The following is a 17,510-nucleotide window of genomic DNA, read 5'->3' as shown; positions in this document are numbered from 1 at the left end:
AAGACAGAACCTGCATTCCTTGATAGTTGGTAGAAAATATCCAATTCTGGAATAATTCAATAAATATGAAAAAGAAGAAAAAATAGTGGATAATTCCACCAAGAAAAATAACCCTTATTTGAAGATCTGCAACTAATTTACTAGTTTTAAGTAGATTTAAATTTTAATTGCTTTCAATAAACTTTCTTATTTTCTAATTCACATTGTAGTAAAGTAACATCAATGAGAAAACTATTCAAAACCTCAAAAATAAAATTCAGGATTGACTTGTTTAACTGTTTCAATACCTGAATCGTTTTAATCAAATCATGTTATTTTTTGAGTCCTTATGCTATCTGTGAAATAATATGTATCTTTATTTTAGGTAGAAAAAATCACAATTCTCTTACGCAACGTGGATCTATCAGATATTAAAGTTGGCTCAGTCGAGGAGTTTCAGGGACAAGAATTCTCAGTGATCATCATATCAGCAGTACGTAGTGAAGTGCTCCTTGAATATATATGGTATTCAGAAGCCAATCTCATTCCCCAAATTAGCAAGCCGAAGTAGAATAAAGTGCATGTGTAAGTGACTAGTGAAGCTCAGGAGAGGCAACTGGGGTCCTCCACTTTGAACTGCTGCTGTCACAATTACTTGAAATTGATGGTTCTATCCTCTGCATAATTATTCATTAGCAGTTTTGAGGATGCATAGTGAAACTGATCGGCGTGCTTAAGATTGCAAGCTGGGTATTAGTGCAAAACGTAATAGTATATGTTGGTTGTACTAATTACACCCATTCATAAAACCCTGAAAATTGCAGTTATTAGTTATTACTTTGTATCGAAGTTCCTTTGAGACTTTTTAAATGGGGAAATACCTTTGACTATTTAGGATGCAGTTCGGTTACTCGACAAACTACTAGTCCAAGACTTCTGTGGTTGGTGAGGTCTTACATTTTAACTCACTTTGCAGTACTTGATGGAAGAGAATGATTCATTCTGGCCTTTTCAAAAGTACGTGGTGATCATCTCTGAGGCTGCACAGCCACTACTACATCATAGCAATATCCTGTCTTTTCCTTCAGGAGTTCAGGGCAGCACAGATAGTATATTTTGTTCCCTTTTTTTCCCCATACTGGTAGTTTTCAGTTGAGCCCCAAATTTCTGTTAAGTGTGACATTAGTTATGTGAGTTTTGCCTCATTTTACGACTTTTCTTGCCACAGTGGTTAAGTGAATCACTGCAGTTGCTAAATTAATAATCTGATCGTTAAATGAACCTGGCTTCCCCATTGACCTTGCTTGCGAGAAGGTTGCAAACATGGACTGCACCCATCATAAATATGAACCAATACCAAGCATCTGAATTTTGATCACGTGATCATGGAGATGTTGCAAAGGTCATAATTGAAAAATGGCCATAAGTCACTTTTTTCAGTTCAGTAAATGATCATTAAATGTAAGTCAAGAACACCTGTAGTAACATCTTGGTGTTAGAAGGATGGACTGAGACAGAGAGTCACATCCCGGATATAAACTGTTTCAACTCCTACTCTCAAAATACTATAGAGCACTGCACACCAGAACAACTGGACACAAGGAGTTTTTTCCAGAACACCATCACTCTGCTAAACAAATAATTCCCTCAACACTGTCCAACTATTTACAAAGTCTGCACTACTATTACTATTAATCTTCTCATCACTCCTTATCACCCATCCCTTCCCACTTGTGACTGTAGGACTGTAACATTGTCACTTGTATCCTTACGATTTATATTGACTGTTTCCTAGTATGATTTGATTGCTTATTTGTTACCCTACTATTATTAAATGTTGTACCTTATGATTCTTGATGAATATATCTTTTATGTACACTGAGAGCATCTGCACCAAGACAAATTCCTTGTGTGTCCAATCACACTTGGCCAATAAAGAATTTCTATTCTATTCTATTCTAACCAGCTGAAATTCACCCAGTGAGTTTTCATGGTTGAAGACAGAATTGACTTGAACTCTCCTAATTCTGGTCCACCATTTTAATCATTATGCTATATTCAACTTCAGATTATGAAATTGTTTGCAGTACTATACATATTTGGGAGAATTAAATGGTTGGTGCTTACATTCCAGGTTCGGTCAAATGAAACTCTACTTACCGATGAAAGATCCTTTTTAGGTTTTCTTGCTAATTCAAAGCGCTTTAATGTAGCAATTACCAGACCCAAGGCTTTGCTCATTGTTGTGGGAAATCCTCATGTGCTTGCCAAAGTAAGAATTTCTTATTATCTAATTCATGTTCATTTAATTACATTAATAGAATAATTTCATTGAGCTGCCTGTCTCTTATTTCTAGATTAAAGTTCAGGGAAAAAGTCATGTGTTAGTGATTCATCTCAGCCTTTCTTAGCAATACGTTAATCCTTAAATGCAGAAATGAGATCTGAAATATGGTGAACTCAGTCTGAACTTCATTAAATGAAAATACAGCAGGGAGCCAAAGGAAGTCAACATTTGAACTCTTGTTTACTTGTAGAAACATATGCTATCACAAATGATCTCAAACGCCTCACTTCTGAAGTTGTAAACTTTTATCTCCTCCTGTAAAAAATGTTTGTTGTCACTAAGTGTTGATATCAACATATGTCATATATAGATTATATGGCATTTAATCAAACGTAATGCCATTTTTAATAACAAACTTTCCCTTCCCCCAAAAAGCAACAATACTATGCATTGTTATCACTAAATGTGGTACTATGTTAGTAGATTGTATTGCATTTAGTTTTGCAACAGTGCAATGAGCAGTATATAAATTTAATTAATAATGATATTTTTTGTGTGTACAACGGATACTAACTGACATGTTCAGCTCTCAGTTGCAGCAGCAGTCTTCCATGCCATGATCCCTATTTGTCTGTTTAGTGCTAATTCACACTAATATAATTTTAAATAGTGTGTTTTGTTGTATTTTGCTTCTTCTAACTTTTCATAACTAAGAGAACAATAGCGCTATAGAAATGAACAAATAGTCTTTTCATATTGCCTTTATGGCTTTCAAATGCTAGTTCAGATCTTGAAACACTACTTTCTAGTTATAGCAACCTTTATTAACTGTTGTTCTGCTGAACATCTTGGATAGTTGCCAAATCAAGTCTTTCAAAAAAAAAAAAAAAAAAACCCAGGAAACATGTAATTTATCTCGGTGAAATTATAAATGTTCCAAAAGCCTGTAAAGACTTTTAACAGGCTTTAGTTACATATAAATTATAAGAAGTTAGACTACGCTTGCTACAGCTCAGCTCCTACACTGCCATGTTAAGTATCCTAGCAACACAGTGTTACGTGAAAATCAGCTGCATATAAAGTCCTAAACGTATTCTTATTTAAGCCTGCTAATATTAAGGAATATAAACCAGAGAAATATCTATGGCTATTTCGTGGTACAGTAATTTGAACAACTTTTATAATCCTCTTATCCTTTGGGCAGGATCCCTGCTTTAATGCTCTGTTGGAGTACAGTCTAATGAATGATGTTTACATTGGCTGTGACTTGCCTCAAGAATTTGAAAATCAGACAAAGTGAGTGTATTTTCAACATTATTGATGAAGAAATAAGTGGTCATGGATGAATCATTAAATAATAATTTAAGGCTTTTATTTTGTGCGTTCTCTAGAGATCTATAATGGAGGCCATCAGAAAGAGTGAGTGAAGCTCTATTACAGGGCTGTCAAACTCATGGCCCAGGGGCTGGATGCATCACACGCTAGCCACACCTATGCCCAGTTTAGCAAAGGGGAAAAAAGTCATGATACATCATGTGACGACATGAGTTTGACACCCCTGCTCTATTAGGACAGAGAAGGTGGTCTACACTCACACTACACTGAACTGAGATACATAAGGTTACAGTTTGTAGTGGTGTCATACATGTTTTTATAGGATTTTGTACTTCCTTGGGGTATCCAATGCACCTATGCACAATCCATTCACAATTTTCTAGACCTTTCATAATTCTTCATAGGGGTACATAATGATGCATAAGTACCGTATTTCCCCATGTATAAGCACCCCCTTTGTATAAGCCACCCCCCCAATTTTTGGACTGTGAAGTTTTGAAAAAAATATTTTATTAGAGAAACAAGTTATGAAGAAAGAAAATTTACAAAGAAACAAAATTCGACGTCTAGATCTACAACTTCGGTCATGACGCCGAAAGCGGTGCGGGCGACGTTAGCAATCTACGCATTGGAACGAGAGTAGGAACGAAGCATTCAGGCCGATGCCTAGCGTATGCATTTCTATCGCGTACTCGCACTCGTAATCGTATCATCACGTACAATTTTTACAAAAAAGTATAGCATACTGCTGGAAAACCAGTTTATTCCTACTTTATTATTTTATGCATTTTTCATGTATAAAAAGTGTACCTGCTTTGTATATGCCACCCCCCTACTTTTTGGGCTTGAAAATTTTGGAAAAAAGGGGTGGCTTATACATGGGGAAATACGGTAGTCTTGCTTTATGCTGAGCGACCTTAATTTGTTCTGACCACAAGAAACCATAATGTATCCATTCTCAAGAGTTTTCAATTTTCCTAAAATATTTTCTTTCCTTCACGTCCTCTTATTATATTTTGATATATATTTAGTCTTGTTTCAATACCTTCAGGTCAAGTGTTGATTCCTGGCAACCGTCTGAATTTGTCTCTGCAGTTTTCTTGGCAAGAGGGGTCATACCGTAGTTAGCTTTCTTAGCAAATAACACATTTTACATGACTTTAGATTCAAGGTCAGCTGTTTTTTTAAAAAAACTTTTTTCTTACTACCTCTAGTTCTTGAAGATATTTAATGTTATTAGAGGAAGGCAGGATTTTTTTTAAAAATCTAATCGATACTAAAACTGCAAGACAGTGTGTGATAGAGATTCTTGCATATAGTATCTTCCTGGCAGACCTGTGTCATCTTCCACCTACCTATGCATTGTCCCCTTGGGTTCAGATGCCATACAGCTCTCATCTTTCTATCCCACCTACATTGTGGAGCCCCTTCACTGATAGTTAATTCTCATTGACGATGTAACTTTGTGCTTTCCCTGATGCAGATCTTCATTGCTATATGAGGACTACACTTTTTATCTCCTCACATCCTCATATCTAAGGATTTGATTCATACTAGAAGTATTGCAGGATATCAAGAATTAGAACTATTAGAATAGATATTCAGAGTCTTTGAAGGTTTCCTCTGATATCATATTGTCCAAATTGTTTCAGACAATGCTGTAATTAATCAATACGGTTACGTAAGGTCCCACTTTTTCCTTTCATAGTGCATATATGGCATTGGTGTGCTCCATATTTACTCTGGCAGTCTGTCTGCTGGAAATAACTACTTTGATCAGATAGTCGATTTGCACCACTCACAAATAGAGACTTCATCAAATAATTATAATTTTCTTCATAATTGGTGGTCAACCCCAAGATCAATCTCTTTGCACTTCAGGACAACCATCAATGCCTAAGCTCTTGTTCTCGCATTAGAATACATCCTTAATCTTAAGACAATGTCTTCGTTTCCTTTATTATTTCCTTGCAGTTCCCCTGTTAATTAGAGCTCTTCCAATGCTTTATGTGCAAATTCATAGATGGAGTCTCAAAGTTGCAGAAAAACAATTACTTCGGAATGCATGATACTGTCTAAACATTTATGATTATTAAATCAATGTTGGCTAGTAAAACAAATATTTCATACGTTGCCTTTCGTTATAGGTATCATTTCCAGGATGTTGGATTAACTGTTTTGACTGAAACATTATTTCTCCAATTCTTGTGGTTTATTTCTTGTTTTATTTTGTTAATCTGCAGGTGCAGTTAAATAGAAGTACCTCCAGACCACTTTTCCAGACTGTGACTTTATTTCCTTTAAAAAAATATACAAAAGTTTGTTTTCTTGGTTGTTTAAAAGAATGTACTATAAAACAGAGGGCTTATTGAGTTATAATTATAGTTTCATTGTTGCTGTATTTTTATGCCATAACGATAAATATTATTAAAGCATTTTGCATGTATCTTTTTACCTGTAGTTATTAAGGATGAACAATAAAGTACTACATCTTATTTTCTTCATGGCAAACCAGACTTAGCCTCTCCTGAGATCCTTCAGCTTCACGTAAATATTGCTAGCGGATCTATATCTCGACAGTAGTTCCCCAGCTAGATAAAAGTGTATGGCCAACTTGAAATGATCTCAAAACAAAAATGAAGCAGAGTTGGACTGCTTGACTCGATTAGTGCTTGAACAGAAGAATGCGTAGTGCTGTGGTCTAAAGGAGAAAGTGTGAGGGAGGGAATGACTTGGAACAAGTTAGTGGCAAATTGCTCCCATACTTCTACTAGTGAATTGTCAAAAGTTCCGTTCAGTTTGGGATAGTCTTTATATTTAAAGAAACACTTTGCCATGATGTTCCTGTGTTACTTTGGTCAGAAAGTAGAATAGCAAGCAAGATGATGATGTTACCCATTCAGTCACGTCCGATTCTTGATGATTCTGCGCATCAATCTCTCCACGTCTTCTGATCCTTGCACTACTTATTTGATTTTTTTTTTCTATGTTGTGTGGCTCATGTCAGCTTTGATGACCGTATTTTTTGACAACCTGCCTGCTTTTATTGCTAACTCTTCCCAATATAATTGCTTTCTCCAGTGAATTCCCACGCAGGATATGGTCGAATAAGCAAGAAACGATTTTGTGATTTTTTTTTTCCTTCTAGTAATATGTCAAGTGTTATGCACTCTGTCTGGTACATGCGTGTTCCTTACCTTTGCTGTCTTAAGGAATACACAGGAGCCTCATCCACCACCTCAGCTCAAACGAGTTGATTTTCTTCCTGTTTAAGGTCCAACTTTCACAGCCATAGATAACGATAGGGAACACAATAGAGCGGACTGATCTAAATTTCACCTCTGTTCCTCAGCGACTGTTGACTCACCAACAGTCCCAATATTGCAGAATATACAGCCTCGTGCTACGTAACTAAGCGCCATTTCACTCCTGAAGAAACTAAATTATTAATGTATCTTAAATATAAAACTATCTTTAGATAGATTTTTTTTTTTTACTCTAAAAGCATTTTATTGAAATAAATTTGATAAAAATAAAAATAAATCCCATTTTTAATCTGATTCTTTTAATTATTATTTTTAATCGATTTTATCCACCCTGGTTTCCAGGCAGATATCCTTGCTTTTCCATATTTGGCTCATGTTCATTGCTGTACATTTTATTTCTGGGCTATATATACCAACCCATAGACCATTTCTGACAAATGGAGATTTCACCACCTATGTAGTATCAGTCCTGTGTAATTTGATATCTTCTCTCTATAACAGGATTTTTGCCCAGTTAGGATCTATTTCCAAATATGAAAGAAACTCAAGTGAAATAACTTTCCTTAAATTATTTACGTCTCCCCTCTGTGGGCCTGCCTTTGTACATGATGCATTCAGAGCACAACCATGAAAGACCTCCAGCTGAAGACACTTACAATCTAAAAATACACTCAAGATAAACTGACAAAGGGGCTTCCCACAGCATCCAACAGATGTCTACAGGAAACCCACAGTAGGGTAGGAATGCAACAGCTCTTTCCATCCCAGGTTCCTTAGCAACTGGTATTCAGACCTGGCAAGAAATATAGAGGCATTATAACCAGTAATCATTGACTTACCTACAGTGATTATTTTTTTCTAAGCCCTGGGGTGGATTAGTTATCACCATATTATATGCAACGTTGTCAAGCACACACGACTATCTTTTAAGACAATAATTGTCTTCTAAAATAATTCAAGGCAGTTTTAAGTTGTACGTGCCTAAAATTAGCAACCCAGCATAGAATACTCAACCATATTAAGGGAAGAAGTGAATGGAGCAAGTAACTTTGCCTTCCTGGTTCTTCCAGAAAATTATGTAGTGAAGCAACACCATAATCAAGATTTAGATTTAGTCATGCAAAATACTTTCCCAACACTGATTGGCTGCAATTAGGGAAGCCACACCCACTGCTTCCTAGCTATCCGAAAAAGAATTACTATAAATGTGGGACAGTGGTAGGATTCAAAAAAAAAATGCTACCAATTCTGTGGGCGTGGCAGGGGAATGTTACTACAAAATCCTATTCTCTTCCCACCCCACTAACCTGCTTTCCAGCTCCATTCTCCTGGGCAGGGCAACAAAAGAAGACCCAGCTGACCAGCTGGGACTTGGGAAGATGGGGTGGGCCAACCAGAGGTGGTAATTTGCCAGTTCTCTGAACTACCCAAAATTTCCCTACCAGTTCTCCAGAAGTGGTCAGAAGCTGCTGAATACCACCACTGATGTGGGACCTCCGTGTCCAGTCTCAAGTCAGAAAGCTACTGTTTGGCCATTTGAGACACGTGGACCTTCATGGTCTCCCTTATTCTCTGTAGGAATTGCAGTCATCTGTTGTTTTTTCATCAGTATAAATTAACTGACAAGAGGAGATAGGATTTGGAGGCCAATTTCTGTTTTCCCCGATTGGCCAGCTATGATGTGGACCAGTGGTGACATTCAGCAGGTTCTGACATGTTCTGGAGAACCAGTAGCGGAAATTTTGAGTAGTTCGGAGAACCGGCAAATACCACCTCTGACTGGAGATTTTACAGTATCCTTCCCCTGCCACACCTACCAAGTCACACCCACAGAACTGGTAGTTAAAAAAAAATGAATCCCACCACTAGTTTGGACAATTAATGGTTTCTTACATGAATGGTTTCAAAGATTTGAAGAGAGGCAACTAAATGTTCTGGAAGGAACCTATATATGAAGATCCAGCACTACAAGTTCTAGACACTGGATTACATTCTGATATTTATTCATGTAACATTCGTGCAAAATGGTGCAGATTTTATTCTTGGGTAAGTCTACCTATGTTACCTAAGCAATTCCCCCTTAACAACCATATATGCATCATTCAGTGACTCAGGAGATAATATATTGTCTGTTTACCATCACTTTAAAGTGGTATAGGTGTTCTGCTATGGTTTTACTGGAATAGCAGTTAACGTATGTATTAAATTATCAAGAGGTTCACATTTTACCGGATGGGGGGGGATCTCTAATTACCAGCAACATACTTAATGTTGCTAGAAATGTTAGGAAACTACAGGTTCAACAGAAATTAAGAAATTTAAATTAGAATTGTACAATTATAATCTCTTATGCGAAATATAAATAGTAGATGTTGCTGCGTTTTCCTTACACACATTTTCCTGTTAGCAAAAGAAAGAGTAAAAGGATGAACCCAAGGGGGTTTCCCAAATCCCTTGTCCCAATCTGAACATTTAGGAAAGATCCTCAACTCCAGAGGTTGGATTCAGCAGGTTCTGACCAGTTCTGGAGAACTGGTAGCGGAAATTCGGAGTAGTAAAAAAAATTGAATCCTACCAGAGCTCAACTCCATTTTTGAAGTGAAAGATTTACTAAAGTCAAGCAGTTATTAGCAAAGCTGGATCTGAATATTTCCTCACAAAGCCTGTGTTTTTTTCCTCTCCCCCTGGCCATCCACCCTTGACCAGTCCTAATCTCTCTCCCCCCCACACACACACGTTTTATGGCAGGATGCCAGCAAAGCAAACTATGCTGAAGGTGGAATACCTGACACGTAGCCAGTATGACCTGGTTTTTATGAATCAGCTGTTTCCTCTGAGGAAGAATCAGAGGCACATCAAGCTGTGGACCTCATGACCAACAGCAGCAGCAGGCCTGGGCTTCTCTTTCTGACAAGATGATCTTCTGAAGCAATGACTTCCATCGACACTGACGCTGCTACAACGCAGAAATCAGCAGTTTCCTGGTAGAGAATTTGGCTGTGTTTGAACTTTTCTATTTTGCTTAGTCTCTTGTAGAAACGCATCAAGTTCTCATAGATTAGAACTTCATATAAGTATGAAGGATCCCAATCTAGTGAATATGCACTGTAAAAGATGTATAATGCAAAATATGATAGATACAGCACTTTGGTGTATCATTATTTTGGAATACAACACCAAATGACATAGTATTCCATTAATTAAAAAGATGTACTCTAGTCATAATGGATAACAAAAGCAAGCATCTAAAACTAGAACCACCTCCAAATATGCCTGAGATGATGGACCAAATGAAGCTCCTACACTGGAATTGCCTAAATGTATCACACTGTGGAATGTAATTTATGGCTTTTCAGAACAATTAAAAGTTGTAATTTGAAGAATAAGTGGACCCAATGATTATATAAAATTTAAAGAATTGTGTTCAGCTCTGTCTCTAATGTGAACACCTAGCCTATCTCAGTCAATTTCCAAAAAATGAAGCAGGTTTTATATGGAAATTTCATGGGAAGTCCCAAGACTGCAGCTATTGGTATTACACTGAGAAAACATTCCAGAACACATTTGTCACAAAAAAAGCAAGATAGATACGTCCATACAGTAGAGTCAGAGTTACATGAGTTGTGTTTTTATCAGTACAAGAGTTCATCGAACATGAATGTTTTGAACATAAATGATTGCACAAAACAGTTTATTCTGAAGCAGAGAAAATTACCATAGTGGAAATACAAATGCATGATATATGATACAACTGTAGTACCATAAAAAAATTACTTCACAGTCATCTAATTTGTAATGTGTGTTTGACAAAATAGTTCCACTCTTAAAATTCTTAAAACTAGCTACATGACTTTTAGCTGAAATAACTGTAAATTAAAATGTTTTCTTTCACTGGTGTTTTATATCCAGGTATAAGAATTTTTGGCCCATTCAACTCAATATTTGAGAGTCTCCTGACATTAACGGTTTATTTCCAGTCCTGTCACATAATTTCTATGGGGTTTAATGTCTCAGCTGCTCAAAATCCCTATAGCTGTCCTTCATCCATTCTCTCACTGATCTGCTTGCATGTCCCAGATCTTTTTTTAAGGCTGCTTCAGACTGAAGGTGGGTGTAGCCCCAGAGCTGTAGAAGTGGTTTGCTAACCTTCCTGAAGTGATAGCCATCAATGTATTTTTAACTGAAATATTCATAAATTTATTTTGAGTGGGTCATGCCTCTTAAGTGTTTGTGGTGCAAAGAGAGATGTCCACAGGAAGCGGATCAATTAAGTCAGCCGTGGGATCCTACCTGTTCCAGTACTGCTTTGCTGATCATGCGCGCACATACATGCGTGCACCTAACCTGCACATACCTAACGCGCATGCACAGCTTTCCACACACCAGCTGAGAGGATAATGAAGAGAAAAGTGCAGGGATGGGTGGGAGGGCTGATCCTGCGCTTTTCTCTTCTTTCTCCTCTCAGCTGATCGTCTGAGGCTTTTTGGGGTCGAACCAGGCTGAACTGGTAGCATACCACCACTGAATTAAGTCAAGAAGGTAGCCACAAATCAGTCCAGCAAAGATCCACCTTAGCAATACATGCACAGGTAGCCCTCACCTTACAACATTCGTTCAGCAACTGTTCAAATTTACGGTGGTAATGAACAAAGGGACTTTCGACCCATGCCCAAAGTTACAACCACTGTAGCGCCCCCCCCCCGGTCATGTGATCAAAATTCTGGCTCTTGCAGCCCACCCGCACTCACCATCTAACAGTGCTGCAATTCTTCCCATTGGCCTATCTCCCATCTGTCCGTTTGGTCCCTGCTACCTGTGCTCCACCACCCCAGCTGACCTTTAGCATTGCTGACCTTTAGCATCTGTCACATGGAGCTGGATTTGCATTGTGAAAAAGTGACAAAAAACGGTTTAAAAGAGCTGGAGTGTACCAACCTACCCCTTTGTGCGATGCTCTTGGGCTGCGTGGGGCTGTCTTTGCATTAGGAAAGGGCGGGGGAGCAGAAAGCAGGCGCTCCCTGAGCTGGAGTAGAGCAAAGAGTCTATTTCCTATCCTATCCTTTATTTTGCAAAGAAATCCTAGGCAGGGCTGGGTGGCTTTGCAATGGCGGGGCGGGGGGGGAGTTGCTTCCCTCCCTTTCTTTTTAAGAGATTTTAAGAACAACTCTTATGTTTTGTTTTAGACGAGGCATGTCCACAAGACTGTAAATTTTTAACGTGATTTTATATTATAAAAACTATCACATATATTTTATATGTGTCCCGAGACTATTCCCCTTCACTCAGTGTAGTCCAGGCAAGCCAAAATGTGAAGACCAATGGTGGTATTCAGCAGGTTCTGACCCGCTCTGGAGAACCGGTTGTGGAAATTTTGAGTAGTTCGGAGAACCTGCAAATACCACCTCTGACTGGAGATTTTACAGGATCCTTCCCCTGCCATGCCCACAAAACCGGTAGTTAAAAAAAAAAATTGAATCCCACCACTGATTAAGACATCCATGTTTCAGAGCAAAGCTTATAAGGAACTGCTTATGCAATTGCAAACAAGGGTCTGATAGACAATTTAAGCATTGATTTGGTTCCCTAAGATACTGCTTGATTTAGCCATTGGATTATGGGACAAAACATACTGGTTGGGATTCACACTAAGCCAATAACCAACCCTAACTGTGTGGTTTAATGGATGGGCAAATCCATTCTAGAGATAATAAGAGTTTAAAACCATTTTGGTTGTATTGTAACTTAATCCTTCCTATTTCTTGTTTAAACCTTGAGCACTGGCCCGTCTGCCCTACAGTGCCTGGATTCTGCCTAAGTTTCAGGCAACGTTTGCCAGAGAGGAAAACCCAGCAATGCTTTTTTTTTTTGCATCTAAATCTATTTATTCCAAGAAGCCCTTAGACTAGAGGTTCCAACCGCTCACTTGGCGCATGCGCCCGGATGCCATCGAAGGCGGGAATTGATTTCTGGGTGCAGCTGCAGAAGAACCGAACTGGGGCGCCAGTCATGAGAGGAACTCGGGGGGGGGGGGGCAGAGAAAAGGGCAACCTGAGGGAAAAAAATAACAAGTCGCCAGCTGCATTTGCTCTAACGAGGTTTCACAGCCGCCGGTCGCTGCATTTTCCTTCCTTTCCCCCCCCACCCCCCTTCATCCACGCCTTTTTTCCCCCTCCAGCTTCCCAAATCAGGGGGTGCGGGAGGCAGGTCGTGGGAATGGCAATCCATCCATTCCCGCCACCACCGTTTAGCCGCAGCCTCCCAGACGGAGGACCGGGCCCGATTTTTCCTTGCCGTCCCGCCGCAATGAACCCAGCAGCGGGTGGGGGGCGGGGTGCGTCGAGTGACTCGGCAAGCTTCTGCTGTGGTGCAAGGCGACCGTTGCCGCCCCGTCCCCTCCCGGTTCCGCCGCCGCCCGGCCCGGCCGCAAAGCCGCCAGCCCCGCCTCCCGCGGGCTTGCCGGGCGAGGCGAATTCCAGATGTGGAGGCGAAGACCTTAAAGGACCTCTCGCCGCCACCGTCTGCCGGGGCTCAACGCGTCTCCGGGCATCCTTCCCGCCACGAGTGCCGCAGGAGCAGCAGCCGCCTCCCTCGCTCGCTGGCTGGCTTGCCTGGCTGGGCTCCGCGCGGTGCCTCCGAGGGGAAATTCCGCGTCTGCGCCGCCATAACTTTGAGCTCAAAAAGAAATCGGCCGTCCTCACAGGGTTGTTGTTGTTGTTGTTGTTTTGTGGGTTCGTTCGTTTCGTCTGAGGAGAAGGGAAGGCGGCTCCAGGCTGGGTGGCGGGACAGGCTCCCTTTTGGACCAAGAGGAGAAATTCTTAGGCCGGCGTCCTTTCTCTTCCCCCTGCCGCAGCATCCGTCAATTTCATGCCTACCGGGGCTTTCGCGCGCCGGCTTTTCGCTCCCTCCGAGGACCGGGAGAGCCTCCCTGGCCCGCTCAAACTTCACAAGGTAACTAAGGGCGACCCCGGTTCCTCAGTAAGCCTTCTTTTTCCCCACCCCGGCCCCCATATTTTTCCTTTCTTACCGCTCGCGCCCTTTTTACCTCAGCGAAACCGCCCGCTCGGGCTTTGCTTGGGATCCCCGCTTGAAAACCTCTTCCCCTCTCAGTTGCTGAGGGGAAGAAGGTGGCGTTCCTCCTCCATCCACCCACCCCGGTCAGGTCATCCGCTCGCCTCGCTTGCGGCAGACCTTCCCTGGGTCGTAGGTCCGGCTTGGCAACTGGCCGTTTGGCTCCAGCCTCGCCGTCGCCTCAGGCCCCCTTCCCGGCCTCGGTGCCGCAGTCTCGACAGAGACCGCGCTGCCTCGCGAAAAGAACATGGTGCCTCCTCTTCCTCCTCCTCCTCCTCCTCCTCGGCCCCGCGTCCTCCCTGCCGCCCGAGCCTCGGCTCTGCCCCGGCCGCGTTCATTAGTCTCCTCCCCCGCAGGCTGAGCCCACCGCCCCGGGGCTCGGGATCTTCTCCGGCGAGCCGTTGCTCCGGCTTACTCGGGAGCCCCGGTGAGCGCCCTCCGACCCTCCGCCGCCGCCGCCGCTGCCGCTTATGCAACACATCATCGAAAACCATCCGGACATGGCAACGGCGCTTCTGGCTGGGGAGAAGCTGAAGGAGTTGATCCTGCCCGGGCAGCAAGACGAGAAGGCGGGCTCGCTGGCCGCGCTCCTCCTGCAGCTGAAGCTCGAGCTGCCCTTCGACCGCGTGGTCACCATCGGCACCGTCCTCATCCCGATTCTCCTGGTCACGCTGGTCTTCACCAAGAACTTCGCCGGTAAGGGGCAGGCTGGGGGGACGGAGACTGGCTCGGCCGCTTTCAAGGACAGGGTGGCCGGGGCAGGGCGCGGGGTGGGGGAAGGAATCCAACAGGTTGATGGGCTCTAAGGACCGGGACCAGCTTCACCTGTTGAAATTCTGCCTGCCAGGTAGTTGTTCAAAGGGGTGGATCCTAAGCAGAAGGAGGCCCCTAAAAGAGCACCTAACCGTATCCCATTCCGGAGTTGTGAGGTGGCACTGCAGCAAGAGCACTGCAGATAAAACTAGGTCCAATTGGCTTCCCAGGAACAAGGGCAGAGGTGGTGGTACTCAGCAGGTTCTGACCAGTTCTGGAGAACAATTGGGTAGCGGGAATTTTGAGTAGTTCGGAGAACCGGCGGTTACCTTCCCCCTGGAGTGGGGTGGGAATGGAGATTTTACAGTCTCCTCCCCGTCACACCTGCCATGCCCGCCACGCCACGCCCACCAAGCACGCCCACAGAACCGGTAGAAAAAAATTTTTTTGAATCCCACCCACCGAACAAGGGGTAGAACCGCAGTCTGCAACTTTTCTGGTTCTAGGGACCGGCAGTGGCAGGGGGAGAAGGGATGTTTTCGCATGTGCGGTCCAGATCCCACGCATGAGCAAATGAAGCTTGGCGCGCTCACCCGCTACTTCCAAAGCCTGGTTCCCAACAGGCCATGAACCGGTACCAGTCCACTGCCCGGGGGTTGGGGAACCCCCGCTGTATAACAAACAATACAGGTAGTCCTCGACTTACGATCACAATTGAGCTCAAACCTCCTGTTGCTAGGCGAGACAGTTTTAAGTGAGTTTTCTCCCATTTTATGACCTTTCTTGCCGCAATTGTTAAGTGAGTCGCTGCGGTTGTTAAGTTAGTAACATGGTTGTTAAAGGAATCTGGCTTCCCCATTGATTTTGCATGTCAGAAGGTCACAAAAAGATGGTCACGTAACCCTGGGACACAAAACCATCGTAAAGAGGAGACAATTACCAAGCATCTGAATTTTGATCGCATGACCATGAGGATGCTCGCAGTGGTCATAAGTGTGTGATAAATGACCGTAAGTCCCCCTTTTTTTTTGGTGCCGTTGTAACTTTGAACGGTCCTTAAACGAATGCTTGCAAGTTGAGTGCCAATTGTATATCCAAGGAATTGAAGCGAATGGGAGGGAAGAAGGGTCAAGTCCAAAGGATTGCCTTCAGACAGGCAAATCCTGGCCCTGTAGAAGAAAAGCCATTGTGTGTTGATGGGGCCAGTTCCTTCCTTAAGGCTCTTTCCCCCATGTATGTCAGAAAGATGGAAGAAAAGGTGGCAGAAGACAGAAGGGGTCACAGGTGGATGATGATGTTATATTGCCTGGATGCCCTGTAAATCAGTGAGTGAGGAAAAATGGGTACACCCAACACAGAGGTCAGCAACCTGTGGCTCCAGAGCCGCATAAGGCTCTTTCATCCCTCTGCTGTGGCTCCCTGTCGCCAGTCAGAGCCACAATTTTGAGAAGAGCTTGGGGGGGGGGGTGAATGCAGCATGCCAGGAGGAGACTCTATGGCAAGGGGCAGGTTTTCCTGTTGGCTCCAAAATTGATAGGTCTTTCGGTTAAGACAGGTAGAGGAAAAAGGACACCATGCTAGGACGAGACTCTATGGTAGGGGAACCGGACTTCTGGGTCAGCTCCAGAATTAAATGAGGGGAAGTGGGCTTCCGATTAAGATCTTTGTGGCTCCTGGTATTTTCTTTTCTGTAGGAAATTGGTCCAAATAGCTCTTAAGGTTGCTGACCCCTGCTATAGACCTACCCCAAGTTGTACATGAGAAGGTCCTCCCTTGATTGAATTTCATCAGTCAATCTTGTTTTATCAAGATGACCAGCTACTTTGGTGCATTAAATGCCTTGGACATGCAAAAGCCACATGTGAACATTATATTTGGATTGTCAGTAAGGATAATGGCTAGGGTAAAGTTGCAACTGAAAAGGCAAGACAAGAAAATTGGGGCTTGGGTGGCCACAGCAACTCAAAAGTCAACATGGTGACCATCCAAAAAAGTCAAGATGATGCTTGTAAAAAAAGGGGGTGGAATTTGATTAGATGGTTGTGGCTACCATCTTAACTCTTTTGATGCCCAATGCTGCATATGAAGGATAGAAAGGCAAACCAGAGGATGTGTTTAGGAAAACGCCCCTTTCTCCTGAGTTATGGTCCTCTACCTCTCCTTGCTAGGGTGTCCACATGGAACTGTCTCTTGTCAATTCCTTTCCTATTATTGCTGTCTCCCATGTTACTTCTAGTTACTGACTTTCCTCCAAGATAATAGGGGACAAAACATATTTTATTCACCTCAAGGCTGCCTTTAGGCAGTGTTGGAATAAGAGGAAGAAAGAGATTTAATGACAACCTTCACAGTTAAGAATGGCTTATGTCTTTTTCATTCATGACGAGCTGAGTGTGAGAATAGCGGGGAAACTGCTGTCATGTGCTTGTGTGTGTCACACGTAATATATGGTGATGAAATATTGGAAGGGAGGACGAAGAATTCTGCTCCCTAGAACAACCATATTAATGAAATGAGTTGGGCTGAAGGAGATGACCGGCCCAAAGTCACCCAGCTAGCTTTCATTCTAAGGCCAGATGAGATCTCTGAAGGAAGCAAATGCATGATAGCCCCTGTGCTCTGCATGAGCTAAAATAAATGATGCATTATATGCTGATGGAACAGTCATTGATTCTGTTGTTTATTTCATTTCTCACTGTATTTCCAACTCATTGGTGTCTTGGATTTGGCCTGTTAGAATGCTAGTCTAATGATCTTTGTTTATCTGTTTTTATATACCCAGAACACCCCTAAGGGTGAGAGGGGAATTTTATTTTACTATA

At 42.3% G+C, this 17,510-nt stretch overlaps 2 protein-coding genes across 6 annotated transcripts in view; both read left to right on the top strand.

Annotated features, from left to right (window-relative positions):
- The window catches only part of MOV10L1 (Mov10 like RNA helicase 1), a 51,866-nt gene extending 48,300 nt beyond the window's left edge, over positions 1 to 3,566 (top strand). The window contains exons 25-27 of the mRNA XM_087935509.1: positions 365 to 472; positions 2,114 to 2,251; positions 3,471 to 3,566. Coding sequence (XP_087791635.1) covers positions 365 to 472; positions 2,114 to 2,251; positions 3,471 to 3,566 — 342 coding nt within the window. The remainder of the gene's footprint in view (positions 1 to 364; positions 473 to 2,113; positions 2,252 to 3,470) is intronic.
- A 10,085-nt stretch (positions 3,567 to 13,651) lies between these two features.
- The window catches only part of PANX2 (pannexin 2), a 29,357-nt gene continuing 25,498 nt past the window's right edge, over positions 13,652 to 17,510 (top strand). For 4 of the 5 annotated variants that reach the window (XM_026714087.2, XM_087934131.1, XM_087934133.1 and 1 more), the window contains exons 1-2: positions 13,652 to 13,815; positions 14,292 to 14,631. In XM_026714087.2, the coding sequence (XP_026569872.1) occupies positions 14,406 to 14,631 (226 nt within the window). In that variant the 5' untranslated portion in view covers positions 13,652 to 13,815; positions 14,292 to 14,405. Of the gene's footprint in view, positions 13,816 to 14,291; positions 14,632 to 17,510 lie in introns of those variants that run through there. The other variant, XM_087934134.1, reaches the window with a different exon arrangement.

Source organism: Pseudonaja textilis, chromosome 5 (assembly GCF_049901715.1).
Source record: "Pseudonaja textilis isolate UNSWEBS1 chromosome 5, rPseTex1.2, whole genome shotgun sequence".
In the NCBI taxonomy this organism is placed as follows: Eukaryota; Metazoa; Chordata; class Lepidosauria; order Squamata; family Elapidae; genus Pseudonaja; species Pseudonaja textilis.
Note: the sequence above shows the minus strand (reverse complement) of the source record. Positions and strands in the feature narration are given on the sequence as shown.